The sequence below is a fragment of the Fusarium mangiferae genome (genome assembly GCF_900044065.1).
Source record: "Fusarium mangiferae strain MRC7560 genome assembly, contig: FMAN_scaffold001, whole genome shotgun sequence".
Classification (NCBI taxonomy): Eukaryota; Fungi; Ascomycota; class Sordariomycetes; order Hypocreales; family Nectriaceae; genus Fusarium; species Fusarium mangiferae.
In genome coordinates, this window is record NW_024573921.1 from 1,690,915 (window position 1) to 1,704,626 (window position 13,712).

The 13,712-nt window shown below is 49.9% G+C and overlaps 2 protein-coding genes across 2 annotated transcripts; both read left to right on the top strand.

Annotated features, from left to right (window-relative positions):
- Positions 1–4,447: 4,447 nt before the first annotated feature.
- FMAN_01050 (uncharacterized protein) lies at positions 4,448–7,367 on the top strand (the record flags this gene model as incomplete). Its single annotated transcript, XM_041830398.1, has 7 exons — positions 4,448–4,450; positions 4,691–5,156; positions 5,233–5,891; positions 5,986–6,858; positions 6,922–6,964; positions 7,022–7,177; positions 7,264–7,367. The coding sequence occupies 7 exons, from the start codon at positions 4,448–4,450 to the stop codon at positions 7,365–7,367; spliced, it is 2,304 nt and encodes a 767-aa protein (XP_041676385.1).
- Positions 7,368–10,636: 3,269 nt separating this feature from the next.
- On the top strand, positions 10,637–12,079 carry FMAN_01051 (uncharacterized protein; the record flags this gene model as incomplete). The annotated part of the gene is made up of 5 exons (XM_041830409.1): positions 10,637–10,880; positions 10,949–11,179; positions 11,234–11,301; positions 11,366–11,535; positions 11,635–12,079. The coding sequence occupies 5 exons, from the start codon at positions 10,637–10,639 to the stop codon at positions 12,077–12,079; spliced, it is 1,158 nt and encodes a 385-aa protein (XP_041676386.1).
- Positions 12,080–13,712: the final 1,633 nt, after the last annotated feature.

Genomic DNA, 13,712 nt, shown 5'->3' on the forward strand with positions numbered 1-13,712 from the left:
GGAGGGATCAAGGCAGGTATCCGTTGCCTCCTGAAAACACGGGATCAGACCCGGCCACAATATCTGCTTGGGCAGTTGCTTCTATTCCAAAGGTTGTTGTGGCACGTCCCGAAAGATTCGGATTCTCAATGTCCGTGAATGCAGCGAGACACACCAAGCCAGCCAAGGTCATTTGTATTGGGCTTCGCGGGAGTACAGGCGCTGTGATGGCTCAACGAGTTGTTGGTGGTTTGTTTGCGGCGCTAGTCGTGGTAAACGAACACGCAAGCTGATGAGAAGCCAGAATCGACATGACTCGCTAACGGATTTATAAGTTGGGTGCCGTCCACGAAACAAGGATTGACATCTAAAATGAATGTTGATGAAATGCTCTTTGAATACGCTAGACTTAACATGAAGAAACGGTCTTGTATGAGAGATTAGCTATAAGGACTGTGTACAAGCAGAGAAAAAAAAAAGTAAAGTGATGGACGGCAACGAAGAATTGACAAAAGACAGTCAGATTTTGTGGTAGAGGGCACTATCACAGTGACAGCTTTCAGGGGAAGTTCGAACTGGACGGCATGAGGAGTCTCTGGTGAGACAAGTCAAGGTCTTGGCCATGACTCTCAGACAGTGTTACATACGGGAGTTGGCATATAATCAGTTCGAAAACTGAATGACCTGACCCAGCTTAAGGAATCGGGAGCTCTAAGCGAGATGGGCCAGATGTATTCCGTGAAGCATCAGGCCACGACTGAGGTTAACCAATGTTAAGACGAGACAACCTCATCTAAGCGCTCAGTAGGGCTCGTCCAGGGCCGATCAATAGAACCATCTCCATCAGAAACAGCATATGACTTCCACAATAAGTACCGTACCTGGTTTGGACAGATAAATGCCGGCATCTGCCCCCTCAAGTATCAGCGTGGGGGAATACCGAGATTCTGGGAACAAGGGCTCCTGGGAAACCGGTGAGCAGTCACATTTCTCATTCCCGAAATACCAACCATTTGGGATCTTGCGTACAGGCAACGTCATCCGCGCTGACTGGCGTGCCCTGAAGCACGCTGCATTCCGATATTATTTGATATCTGATAACAAGTGCCAGCCGACACCCGAAGCGGGAGAGGCGCACCGGAGAACCATTATGACCCATGTCCACCCAATGGGGCTTGAGCATAGCTTTCTTTCTTTCCTGGCCGCACGGGGAGGCTTGGACAGTGCGCAAAGCCAGCATTGTAATGTCCGTGGGTAGAGCTCGCGGAGCTCCCGAGTGGCTGCGCTGACTCGCTCTGTTGCTGCTGCGTTACCATACCGTGGGAGCTGAATGATGGACAATGTCCATTAATGCTGGCGAATATGAAGCAGGGGTGATTGGGGCGATAAGTGACCGATGGCTGCTTACATGGCTGAAGAGAATACGGGCTTGGGCGGATAGTGTCTTGTGACCGCAAGCATAGCAAGGGATTCGACTCCATATGTATAACCTCCCTTGCCTGCACCCTGTACGTCTAGGTAGCACAGAATCGCCAGAACGAGTTGTAGCTACAGGTAGGACTTGGGGAGGAAACCATCCAGGAGAAAGCTCCAGCGATTTCTATTTGAGGAACAGTTCGATTCGTCCCATCTAGGACGCCCCATCTAGAACGCGGGAAGACCCGTTGGTGGATAGAGACTAACGGCATTAGTCCTTCCATGTGGCATCCATGCTCTTTTCTAGATCAACAAGAGAGTTCCTCATCAGCGCTTCGGTAGGGACAAGGTACTGGATCCGGTGAAGATTTGGATTCCTCGGTCTAGAGCTTAGAAGGCACTAACTTTGGATATGAAACTCATGGGTGTTCAATTACTTCCCAGTGTGGAAATCCGGTGAACGGTAGCGGACCTTTCTTCCGTCAGACCGTTGCGTGGTTTGTACATACTAATGCAAAGCAAATTTGCTAACGTCCATCGTAATAACCTACTAGGTAGTACCTAGGTAGGTTGGCAACTACTTTACTAACTTGACTTGGACCTTCCTTCCTCGAGGGAAAGCGCAAGCGCCACTTAATTAACTTCCCAATCACAGTATATTAGCTACCTACCTAGACACCTCTTGTGGCCCCAGAAACAGCCTAGTGATTATTATTTCTGCAACCTGCATAGTTTGCCATCCCATCCATCCGACGTCACAGGCTGTGTGATATCACCAGGAACCCACTCTCGCGTCGAAAACCACTGCAACTCGGCGAGAGAAGAGACAACTCGTCAAGCCAAGAGACGCGGACGCAGCCACGCATATCCCACTTGCATTTTGATGCAATATAACCCACGAAGATGCAGCCGTATTCATGCAGAATCTGTGGCTGGGCCACGCCTCACTGGCGGCTGCTCAGGGACATGAGTTGCATCGTGCCGTTCTTTAGTGCGCCCGGCTCAAACATCAGCTACTAGGTTCTTGTCGTAAGAAGCTCGCAATGATAACACACGCAACCGGATATCGATCGGACCGATCTTTTAGTTCTAATTCTCGGCCAAGAGCGCAAGTAATTGCTATTCTCACCGGTTGCTGCCCCTGCCTCCTCCTCGTACCAACCAGAGTCTTTGCGTGACGATAACACACATTCGTCTTATCACATGGACAGAATGCAGGCTCCTGGCAACGGGTCAGCTATTGGCAGATAGCACCACTGGTCTCAACATTCTGTGAGATGTTGGCTGTTATTCACTCGTCAGCCTTGGTCAAGATAAGATGGGTGAAAGGGAAGCTGAAAGGGCTTGAAACAACGCTCGGGCATTTGTTCGTTTACGATACACCACTGCATCCGAGTGCATCTGGAAAACGGAGTATCCTCCTGGTTAGAAACTTGACTGCTAATCTAGGACATACTTGTCGAGGCATCTTTGCCTTTTCTCGGACTTGTATGCGTTACTATCGAGAGTGGCCCCCCAAACGCCTGACCTACATCGACGATTGGATAAAAACGATCTTTCTTCTGAACTGCTTGGCGATCCAAGTACCTTTGAGAACCTTTGCTACGTTGCGGAGTTGACGATGTACAGTACTTTTTCTCTCCCTGGTGTGAGATACCCAGGCGGGTTGGCGTTGCGAGACCCTGTGCATGGGAAAAAAGCAATTTGAAAATGGTACATCCAATCCCAGCTGAGCAACTGTGCAGCCATGACCAACATTGGTCAGCCCCATGTCAATCACATGGCCATTTCAATGCACGAATTAACCGTTGGCATAGCTAGGCTCCGTGGCTATGGAACAATGACCCGATCCGAAGATTCGATTGCCAAAGGATTCAGCTGCATTGTTGTCTACGACTACGCACGATTCAAATCACCCTCATTTTTCAGTAGCCAAGTTCCTAAGCCATGAACGAAGCCTTTATACTGTTTCTTTTTTGCTAATCGCCCCACCAAATGGTGTCTAATAACTTATTCCAATACCTAACATAAGACCGAGAACTTTAGGTGCACTGAACCGGCAGAGCGGGTAATATCCCAAAATCCTTTACCTGACAAGCCTGAGCACTACAATCAGAAGGCCCCCTGCCACTCCCATGGTACCCCTCAGACCGGTCAAAAACTACTCAGCACGAGGCCATGTCAACGCCGTCCTCACCGAGTCCACTTTCCTCTCTCACAGACTCGTTCATCATCACCGTTCCCAGCAGACCGTCAAGCTGTTGCTTGAAGCGCTCAACGCCCAGTCACTCACTACAACCACCACACCGCCAGCCGCATACTTGCTCAGCCCGCAGCCCGCATCAGCCGTCATCCATACGATCGCGGCCGCAGGCATATTGCGCTGATTTCGCTCAACGGTGCAAACACCAGTACCAGCACCACCGGCTACTCACTCCACGTTCTGTCGCCAGTACCACGACAGCTCAGCCCGCCTTGTTGCTAAAGCAGTGGACGGGGTGGACAAGGCTCCACGTACTGTCCTAATCGTACTCAGGTTCAAGGTTCTCAGGTTGGCGGCTGCGAGCAGCACACCAACATCTCATCGGCCTTCCATCTGTTGGCAAGGAGCCTCAACGACCTGATTGGGTTTGCGCTAACATACCTACTTATCGCCCTTCCGCCTAGCTTCCCCGGATTCTTCGCCTCTCTCATCACAGTATTTTCTATTCCCGACCGTCTGGTATCCTTCTCTCGGCCGTCTTTTTGACTTCGGCCATCGCTGGTGCTCCACTCGGCGCACTACGGGGGTTTCCAACGTCAAGTGCCTGGTGATGGCTTTCGTGGCACATTAGCCTCCCACCACACTCCCCCTCTTCTCACCCCGGCGTCGCTCAATTTTTGACCACTGCTTCTGAGAGACAAACCGGGCAAGCTAGCTCTTCTTTGTCATTGACTGTATTTCGTCGAGTTTGATTCCGCGTGGTGGTACCTTGACCTTCGTCTTTCTGTTCTTACTCCTACTGCTAGGCAGTGTTTGTTCCACACCCTGTCCTGTCTCACTGCAGCCATTATGGTAAGAGTTTCTCTCCCCGGTTGGCGGCAAGCTGCATGGAGTTATATCATCGATCCCCCGTCTCATCGTTCTATTTGCATCACCCCTGCGGCTGTTGCCAATCACCACCGTTTCCTCTTCTCGCAGCCCCGTCGTGGCTCTCGTGCCATGACTCTCGGACAAGCATCTTCTTCTCCCTGATCTTGCCCTAGGCCCCCCCCTACGAGACCCAAATGTGCGGTGAATTGATTTTTTCTATAGAATCCACATTATCCTTCCAAAGTTAAGAGGCCTCTCCTCCAACCGGGAGTTGAAGATCCGGGCCCTTCGTCAATACCTTTCACCCCTCTCGTGAATGACAACTTCACCTTTATACCATTTGAGATCCAAGACAATCTTGATCAACTGGCACAATTCTATGGAATAGCCTCTGGTTCTCAATTGCATCAACTGATTGAACAACAGCATTGTAGGAAGAGGAGAAGGCTCGCACCATCGATCCCAATGACACCCGAGCAAGGATCGGCTTCGTCCCAGGGACCTCTGATGAAACTCCCATTATCAGGACCTTACAGTCAACGTGATGAGCATTATGGGGCATCTTCAAACTGGGACGAATGTAGCCAGAACTCAATGCCGTCTTCTACTTCCCCATTAACCAGGCGTATGGCGGATCTGACCTTGTTCTTCTGCCCATGTTGTGGCTGGGACCCAAGACATCAAGATGGTAAGCACCCGACTCTCCTAAGGTTGCCCGATTGCCCGACGCACACCTGAGATCATCGCTGACATCACCTTGAAAGGCTATCAACAGCTACCGAGCTCTGCACCGGCAGTTTCTGGCCCAGATGCTCCTTACATGGCAGAAAAACAACCGTCTATGACAATGCCATCATCTGAACCATATGACAACACAACTCTGAGCTCTGGTCAACAGCCAGATTACAGCTTTCAGCAACCTAACTTGAATGTTGCGCCCCTTGTCAACTTTCCTCTCATCTCTGATCAGACGCCGTTAGCGGAGCCTGTGATGAGTGGTCCTGGGCCAACTCATCAACCTCATCTATCAGCTGGAGACTTTTACGTCGCCCAAGCTTTCAAAGAGGAACCACAGCTGGAGAATCAAGTATTAATGCCCAGTCAACAGCTTGACACCAAGGCATTTCCACAGGTCGGCTACAGTTCCGATTCCAGCCTTATTGATACAAATGCTATTACTCGCCAGGGCTTGGCTCCGCCCGACAGCGTTTCCCAATATGGCATGATGATAAATACTCAACTTGGCGAAGATACTGTGCAGAACGGGTGGTCTCTAATGGATCAACAAGCCAATTTTGAAATTGTGCTCACTAACCAAAGAGGGGGAAAGAGAGGTCCGTTCAAGGACCCAAATCTCCGTGAACAAACTGCCCAAACCCGAAAGATTGGTTCCTGTATCAGGTGCAGAATGCAAAGAATTCGTGTAAGTAACACTGTCTGGTTCTGTTACATACGATGATGTCTTACTGTAACGTACTTTTTGGCTGGTGCGCAAAGGCCACTAACCAGTGATGCAGTGTGAAAACAACCCCGAGGAAGAGGGAGGGGCCTGTTTGACATGCAAAAAAGTCTCCAATTCGAGAGCGGGGCGCTTTCCTTGTCTCAGATACAAGATAACAGATATCCGACTTTTCAAACCGGGCCAAGTTCCCGGTTATGAATGGACACGACGATGGACCAATAATATCTCGGATCCGATACAGAGCTGGGCTACGACTGAAGAGCCCAGAACCATATATCTATCCGAGGGCCTATCGAATAAGTTTGTTAAGGTGAAGGTTCAACGATTCATTCCTCAAGCTGGTGACAAGCTGGAACGTACTTGGGATTACAAGGGTGTCAAGAAATCCGTGAAGATTCCTCCGTATGCGATGGTCAACCTCGAGGAGGCGAAGAAAGAGTACCTGGACCACATTGAGAATAGCATGCAGGATGCTTTTACCAAGCTGCTTGGACCACCTGAAGGCCTGCTATTCCGAACATACTTACGTGCTTGGAAAATCTTCAAAGACCCGTCCACTACGCCAGAGTGCGTGGAACTTATTCATCATACACTCTTGTTGTGGATGTCGATTCGTCTGACAACGCGGTCGAGCTTCATTGTTGGAGAAGAGACCTTGGGGATGAAGCAAAACATCCTGGACGAAACGAACCCGAATCATGGCAAGATCCCTCTTCCGCCTGTACTTGGCGCTCAAATGGATCTTATCCTGATTCACCACATACAGACCAAGCTGCGAAGGGAGCTTCTTGACAAACTTCAGAAGATGATGTCAAAGAACAAGCAGAGCACTTGGCTAGTGACGTATCTTGTCATCTTCATTCTTTTGCATAACACAGCTCTCATCACAGCTCATGACGCTGGATACGCGAAGAAGCACGGCATGAAGGTAAGAGAGCCCCGAGAGTCGACAGTGGCCTGCGAAGTTTGCTGATCATCGGTGTACTTGCAGCGACGGTTTGCACGTGAGGAGAAGGTCAAAGAATACCACCTAGGTGAGTCAAACAACCACCCTGGTCCATCCTGCACAGAAGCGCTTGCTGACTGAACAGGCGCAAACATCTTGCTCGCACACTTCCACTACTGTAATAAGGGCATCTACCCTTTCTCGGAAGATTGCAAAGACCAAGACTTGCGAACACTGGCAGGCTTGGATGAAGAAAAGATCAAGTTTGTCCATCATACTAGCAACCTGGCTAGACGACATGGTAAGTTGACCCTCGGGGATGAAGAACCATACAGGCTGAGACAATGGCTCTCTAATCTGATGCTAACTTGAACTCTGTGGTTTCAGCGTTGCAATGGGAAGAAATCCGGAACAAGGCCGTGTATGAGCATGATTACTTTTTTGTCAGTCAATTGTTCGAGACGAATTGGCAACCTCGAACAACAATATGATCGGGTTTGGTTGGCCAATAACATCTCTGGTTGTCCTCTGTGGCAGTAGGGGGACAATGGGTGACTTGGAGCCAATTGCGTAGTCGCAGAGTTCGAGAAGATGCTGTACTCACAGCGGAGGTGCAGGAACTGAGACTGTATACGACGCGAATGAAGGGCGGTGAATGTGGATGACGGCGGCAACAGTAACGGCCATAATGACGATGACGATGATAACGATAATGGAAACCAATTTAAAATGCCAGGGTAACTATGGTTACGAAAAGGCGGTCAAGAGCAGGTGAGGTTCAGAGAAAGAGCCGAACTGGTGTGATGGTTTGAAGGGAAATGACATAAACAGCTAAATTGGGTGCGGAGGGCCAGTGAAGATGCTATAGCCAAAGAGATTGATGGTTCTTGTTCAGTTCCGATAAACCGCCACATGGACCAGTTCACGATACGGGACACGGCAAAGCAGCGGGGAGGAGGGTCGTAGGGGAAACAATGTAACAGGATGGAAGGGAGTGCACGCCAACAAATTGCGATGCGATGGAAGAAAAAGGATGACGGTGAGAGGAGAGGGACAGGTACACCGAGAGTGTGTGCGGCCACCTACAGAAAGAGGCGAGGGTTTGCTCACCGAGTGTCGATGGGAGACGGGCTGCTGCGTTTTGACGGCTTGCGCATTGTTGCACAGAAACACAAGGGGGATCAAAGGTTTATATGTACCAAGTTCGCTGAGGGTTGGCTCGCGGAGGGATGCCGGACGGGCCGGGCCTGGTTGTGCGGCACTTGACAAAGCCCGGGCCATTCATACCACAGCTATGCTCTGACTTGACTTGGGCTTAACGGTAGACTTGGTCGGTCTGAGAGTGTGGATAATGCAGCACTGCGTACGGAGCACTACACGATATATGTGCTTCCTACATGCTGTGTATCCATCGGGAAGAGCGGCGGAGAGATGGCGACGGGGCAAACGGGAGGGAAGAATGAAATGAGACGCGTCTATTTGCATATCCCTTGCCTTACCCTGCCTTGCCTCGCCTTTTGCTTTGCTTTGCTTTGCTTTGCTTTGCTTTGACTGTCGATTGTTGACCGTCCGAGGTGTCCGCGTCGCCCAAGCATCATTCTTTGGCCTTGGTTTGACGGGGAACCAGTAATTAGGACCCGAGGAAACGAACCAAACCTAAGCTAAGTGGGTGGCATCGGATAGTAATCCGCCAACCAATGAAGCTGTATAACGCCTCAAGTAAAGTTTAACCATTGCCAAAGGATCAATGTCGACTGCCGTGACTTTGGGCCCTTGTCGACGTGTTGAACGGACACAATACTACCTGGACTACCTATAGTAGCACAGCTACAGAGCACTGCTAGTACTGTAGGTACTGTAAAGGTGACACCAGCCAGCCACAGATAGATAAGTGAGGAACCAACAAGGTGCACATACTCCGTAGTAAGCCAATGGTGAACCACTTTTAAAACACACCTAATATTACCTAGCAATAAAGCTACGAGGTAGCTACTGGGGGATCAACACGAAGGATCATCCTTACCATGCTATTCCAGTTCGGTTAAGCTAGGATTGGGCTCTCAGCTGAGCTTGAGTCTGAGCCTCGAGCCTCTCCTAGTCGTCTTAGCTCATGTTCATTCTTAGCCTTTGGTGTTTTGCTTTTCTCAACCAACTAACTACAGCTTGGAACCATACACATCCATCAGTCAACCCTTGCTGGGGCTAGGCTTAGTACTTCTATCAATTTTCCGCTCTCCTTTCTTTTTTTTCTTTTTTCTTTCTACTCTAGTCGAGGGCCCGGACCCGTTTCCCCAAGGAATGTTACAGTGCTCTCTCGTCTCGTCTAGGTAGTCTCGTCTCGTCTCGTCTCGTTTCCTCCTCCCTTGCAATGAGAGACGACCCAGAGTTTATGTTGCTACCCAGGACTTTTGAGCAACCCGGGTACTGGTGACATGGAAAGGCGAGGAACCACGAATGAAGTACAAGATCAGCGGCAAGGCACTTACTCACCTCCAATTGATACCTCAGAATTCGTCTGCTCGTTCCGTTTCCCGCCCAGGAGATGGAGATACCGGTACCTGACCAGGCACTTTGATTGTTCAAGGTGTTAGCCCTGGAATACCTTATGGCAGGAAGTCCAGCAAATACCCGCGTTGCTGGGTTCTGTTGCAGCCTCCTGCCGCCGCGTATCTGCGACCTGCCACGAGCACGGCTACGCAAGTACCCGATCTACGTATACCCTGTCTCTTAACCCTGCCAACTTGGAAGTGCCAACCCGATGCTATCTCCTCAACAATCCCTGTGTAAGTGGTGTAAGGTAAGGTGAGGTAGCTACCCAGGTTCTAAGGTAGGTCGAAGAGGTACTGGAAATTGGATGGATGTGGAAGCCACGAAACGAAAAGCAGATCTAAGTGAAAATTTTCATTGTGCCTGCCTTCTCTCTCACATCGAACCCGAGAAAACGGGGACGGAGGAAGCATGGGAGAACGTTACACAACTTCAACATTCCAAGAGCCGCATATCCCAGGAGCTTCACCTCCATCTCTAAATTTGAACAGGGCTACCACCGATTTGCAAACATCTTGGGAAAGCTATAATAATACCTTACTAGCCTCCTACTTAGTCTGAACGTTCTTTTGATACTCCTCAACAATCTCCAATCTCAATCTCGCTCGTCAAGAACTGTTCGTCTGTGCTGCAATTTGCATGACATCCATCGTTATTGCCGTACTTCTGACACCTTGCACCTCCGTCTTTTCCTCTTTCCTCGCCCGCTGCTACGAAGTACTCTTGATCTCTCTCGCCTGTAAGTTGCGCCTTCTATTCGTGTTACTCGTCAAGGGACTTCGAAATTGGAGGCGCCTCCAACGTCACTATACCTTGACCAAAGGCACTTGCCACGATAGTATCAGACGTTCCTTTTCCCTTCTGTTTTGATCTCCGCCTTCCATTAAGCAAACGCCTTTAAGTAGACGCCTCGCACCACCAGAAGGCCCATTCCTTTTCTTCCATCTTGTTCACCTCTCTTTCAATACCCCAGCACACCTTCAGCTCACATATCATCTTTCATATTCGATCTCTTCCTGATCCACTAGGTCTCCCCGCAGATCCTGACTTACACCAGGTCATCAGACAACGGCCCGTTGCGTTTCGTAACGTATGTTCTTAACAAAACTTATACGTTCCTTTTCTCGTGTAAGAGGCTGGCTGACAGAGTACCTCAGTATCAAGACACCCCCACCAAGTCACCAGCGGTACCTCTCCCTCAGAAACCATTACCATGGCATCTTCCATAGTTGGGCCCACCATTGGTCCGAGCCCAGCCGTTGAACTAGCTCCTGCGGCCGCCGGCTGTGTCAGTCGCGTGGCAGATGGGCCGGCTGGGGTCCCCGAAGGGTGGCCCAAGTTTCTCGACGAGCCTATGGCTTGGGTTGGTCCTCAATTCACGGATGAATCGGAATACATCCACACTCTGAGCGAATCCGACCTACAGGAAGCTGAGAATGCTTTGCTGGTCTTCAAAGGTACGTCTCTTTTTCTGAGGCGCCGCTTCCGTGGCGTGCATCATGTTGCCGTTGCTAACACCAGCCAGCCTTGGGACTTGATGGGGATTGTGTCTCCCGAGACAACTTCCCTCTTCCCACTCTGGGACCAAGACTCGATCGTATCCGCCAAGACGTGTACCGAGGCAAGGGCTTTGGTGTCATCCGTGGCCTTGATCCTCAAAAGTACTCAGTCGAGGACTTGACTGTGCTGTATCTTGGCATTCAGTCTTACATTGCCAATCGTCATGGGCGTCAAGATCGAAAAGGCAATATGCTAGGTTGGCTCGAATGATCCCATTATCTTGCTTTCTTTCTCATTGACATATTTGTAGTTCATATTGTCGCCGACAACTCATCCAAGCTCAAGGCTGGTCACCATCGACACTCCACCTCCCCCATCGTAGGCTAATCTTTTCTTTATAAATCCTGGAAGGAATAGTCAACAACACTAACCTCTGCTCTAGACTTTCCACAACGAGGAAGCTGGTGACATAGTCAGTTGGCTCACACGTAGCACTGCTGTCTCCGGAGGCAAATGCATCATCGCGTCAGCCTACACTGTCTACAATGTTCTTGCTACCAGCCGTCCGGACATGGTCCGCACTCTTTCTCGCTCTGACTGGCCATTCGCCCTGTAAGTTCAGGCACTTGGTTATCTACATCCACTTGATTTGTTCTTTTCATCACAACGATAAGCAAGGAGTGCATCCGCTGACACGCTATACCGTGATAGACCCCGTTTCCAGTGCCGACCAGTCCTCTTTCATCACGAGGGGAAAGTGTTGATCAACTTTGGGCGTGTAGCTCTTACGGGGAATGCGATTCACCCACGCCCTACCAATCTTCCTGCCGTTACGCCACGCCAGATGGAGGCATTGGACTCCATTGAAAACATTGCCAAGGCGACTCAGCTGGAGATTAGCACACGTGCAGGTGACATGCATTTCATCAACAACCTCACAATCTTGCATCGCCGAGAAGGCTTCGTCAACGGTGAGGCTGCCCGAGAACGTCGACACTTGGTTCGCATGAGACTCCGCGACGACGAGCTGGGATGGAAGCTCCCTGCAGACCTGACACAGGAGTGGTCAGCTGCTTTCAACAAGGAAGCACCCAAGATCTGGCACATTGAGCCCATGCCAGACGGCTTCTTCCCCCTCAGGTCTCAGGCCAACTAAAACTGTGCATCTAGCGCTTAGAACAACCTCAGTTGTGGGTTGAACTCGCATGCATTCATGCATGCTCGCGAGACATGATGAGATAATGGGGTGCTTATCGACTTTGGAGCCGAGGCGCATAAAAAGGGCAATGGGGAATCTGGAGGCAACGGGGGAGAAATCAAAAGTTATGAACAGGGTCCTGTACTCGAGCTTGAGTATGTTTTCTTACGTTATTTTATCTCTTTTTTTTATTGGGGTGTCACGGTCGCGGAAAAGTAACAAGAATGGTTTATTATGTCTCAGGCGAACCTGGCTGTCGGTACAGTGTCGTATCTGGCTTTGTGGGCATGGCAGAATGGGCTTTGGTCGAAAAAGAGAAATCAAGGATTAATAAGTGTGTTTAAGGCTCATGCAGTATCAGCACCTAATAGGGACAGCCGAATACAAGGAATCGCATGCATAACGTAGATCGAGATGCTCAGGCACAGAAGACGATAAATGTGATATGTGATAGTGTGACAAGTCTAATTCGTACATGTACCAAGCTACAAGAATTGTTTCGTTTAGGTTGGGAATAAGCCGGGAGTCTCACGGCAGAGAGCTGTGCGCTCTCCCATTGGCAACAGTCGGGGGAGAAGTCGAAAGTGTCAGGGGTGCTCTATAACTAAGCATGCAAATCCCTTGTTCTGGAGTTCTTGCAGCTCAGAGAATGCTGAGCAGAGCCACACGAAACGAACACATACCCATAGCTGCGATGCGGCAAGACGAGACAACGAGGCTTGGAGGCTGGCGGAAAGCCGGCATAGTAAGACTCAAGACCAGGGATGGAACGCCTCAGTGGGGGACTTGTCCAATGTCAACAGATACCAAGGAAAAGCTGCGTGCTGAGACAAGAGATATAAGATGGTAGTCTCAGATTTAGCACAGAATGACTTGCTTTCGATAGTTGGTCGAGATGTGTTTAGTTTCAGATGATTGGTTACGTTGGCATGGTGAGACAGCAAAGGCAAATATGGTGTTGGATAAAAGGCGAGAATGCACAGTACGTAGCTCTCTCTGGTTGATGTTCTCCGATTTTTATCTGGACTACTTCTGTGAGCGCGAAAATAACTGAAGGGGCCTTTTGCTTTTTACTTGGCTAAAGCCACCCACCGAGGGTTAGGTTCGGAGAACTTGCTTTGTATTTCATCGTCATCTCATATACCGACCGATCCACCTTGCATTGCATTCCGTGTCACGAGGCGGCCATTTCCCGTTCCTCGAAATGGACTTTGGTCATGGATTGATTAATGGCGGTCAAGAATGCCTAGCTGGGATCGATGGCGAAGTGATTGACTTTGAGAGCAGATCGAAGGGAGGAAGACGACAGCTGTCAAACGGCCCACAGGCAGACGATATACTTCTGTTCCTGATGAATGATGGTTTTGATACCATGATAGGGTAGCTAGCAGCTTGTTTCAAGACCTGAGTGGCCAAGGAAATGTCCCTTATGGAGGAACCCCGGGTTTACCTTGCGCTCTGTGCCTCGAAACAATGATGACTGGTCTGCACATGATCACAAAGATAGCGACATGTTGCAGCTCATCGTGATGGTCTTGGAGACAACAACAAATGTCGCCAATCCTTGACGAAATTGGGCAGAGAGGGCGGG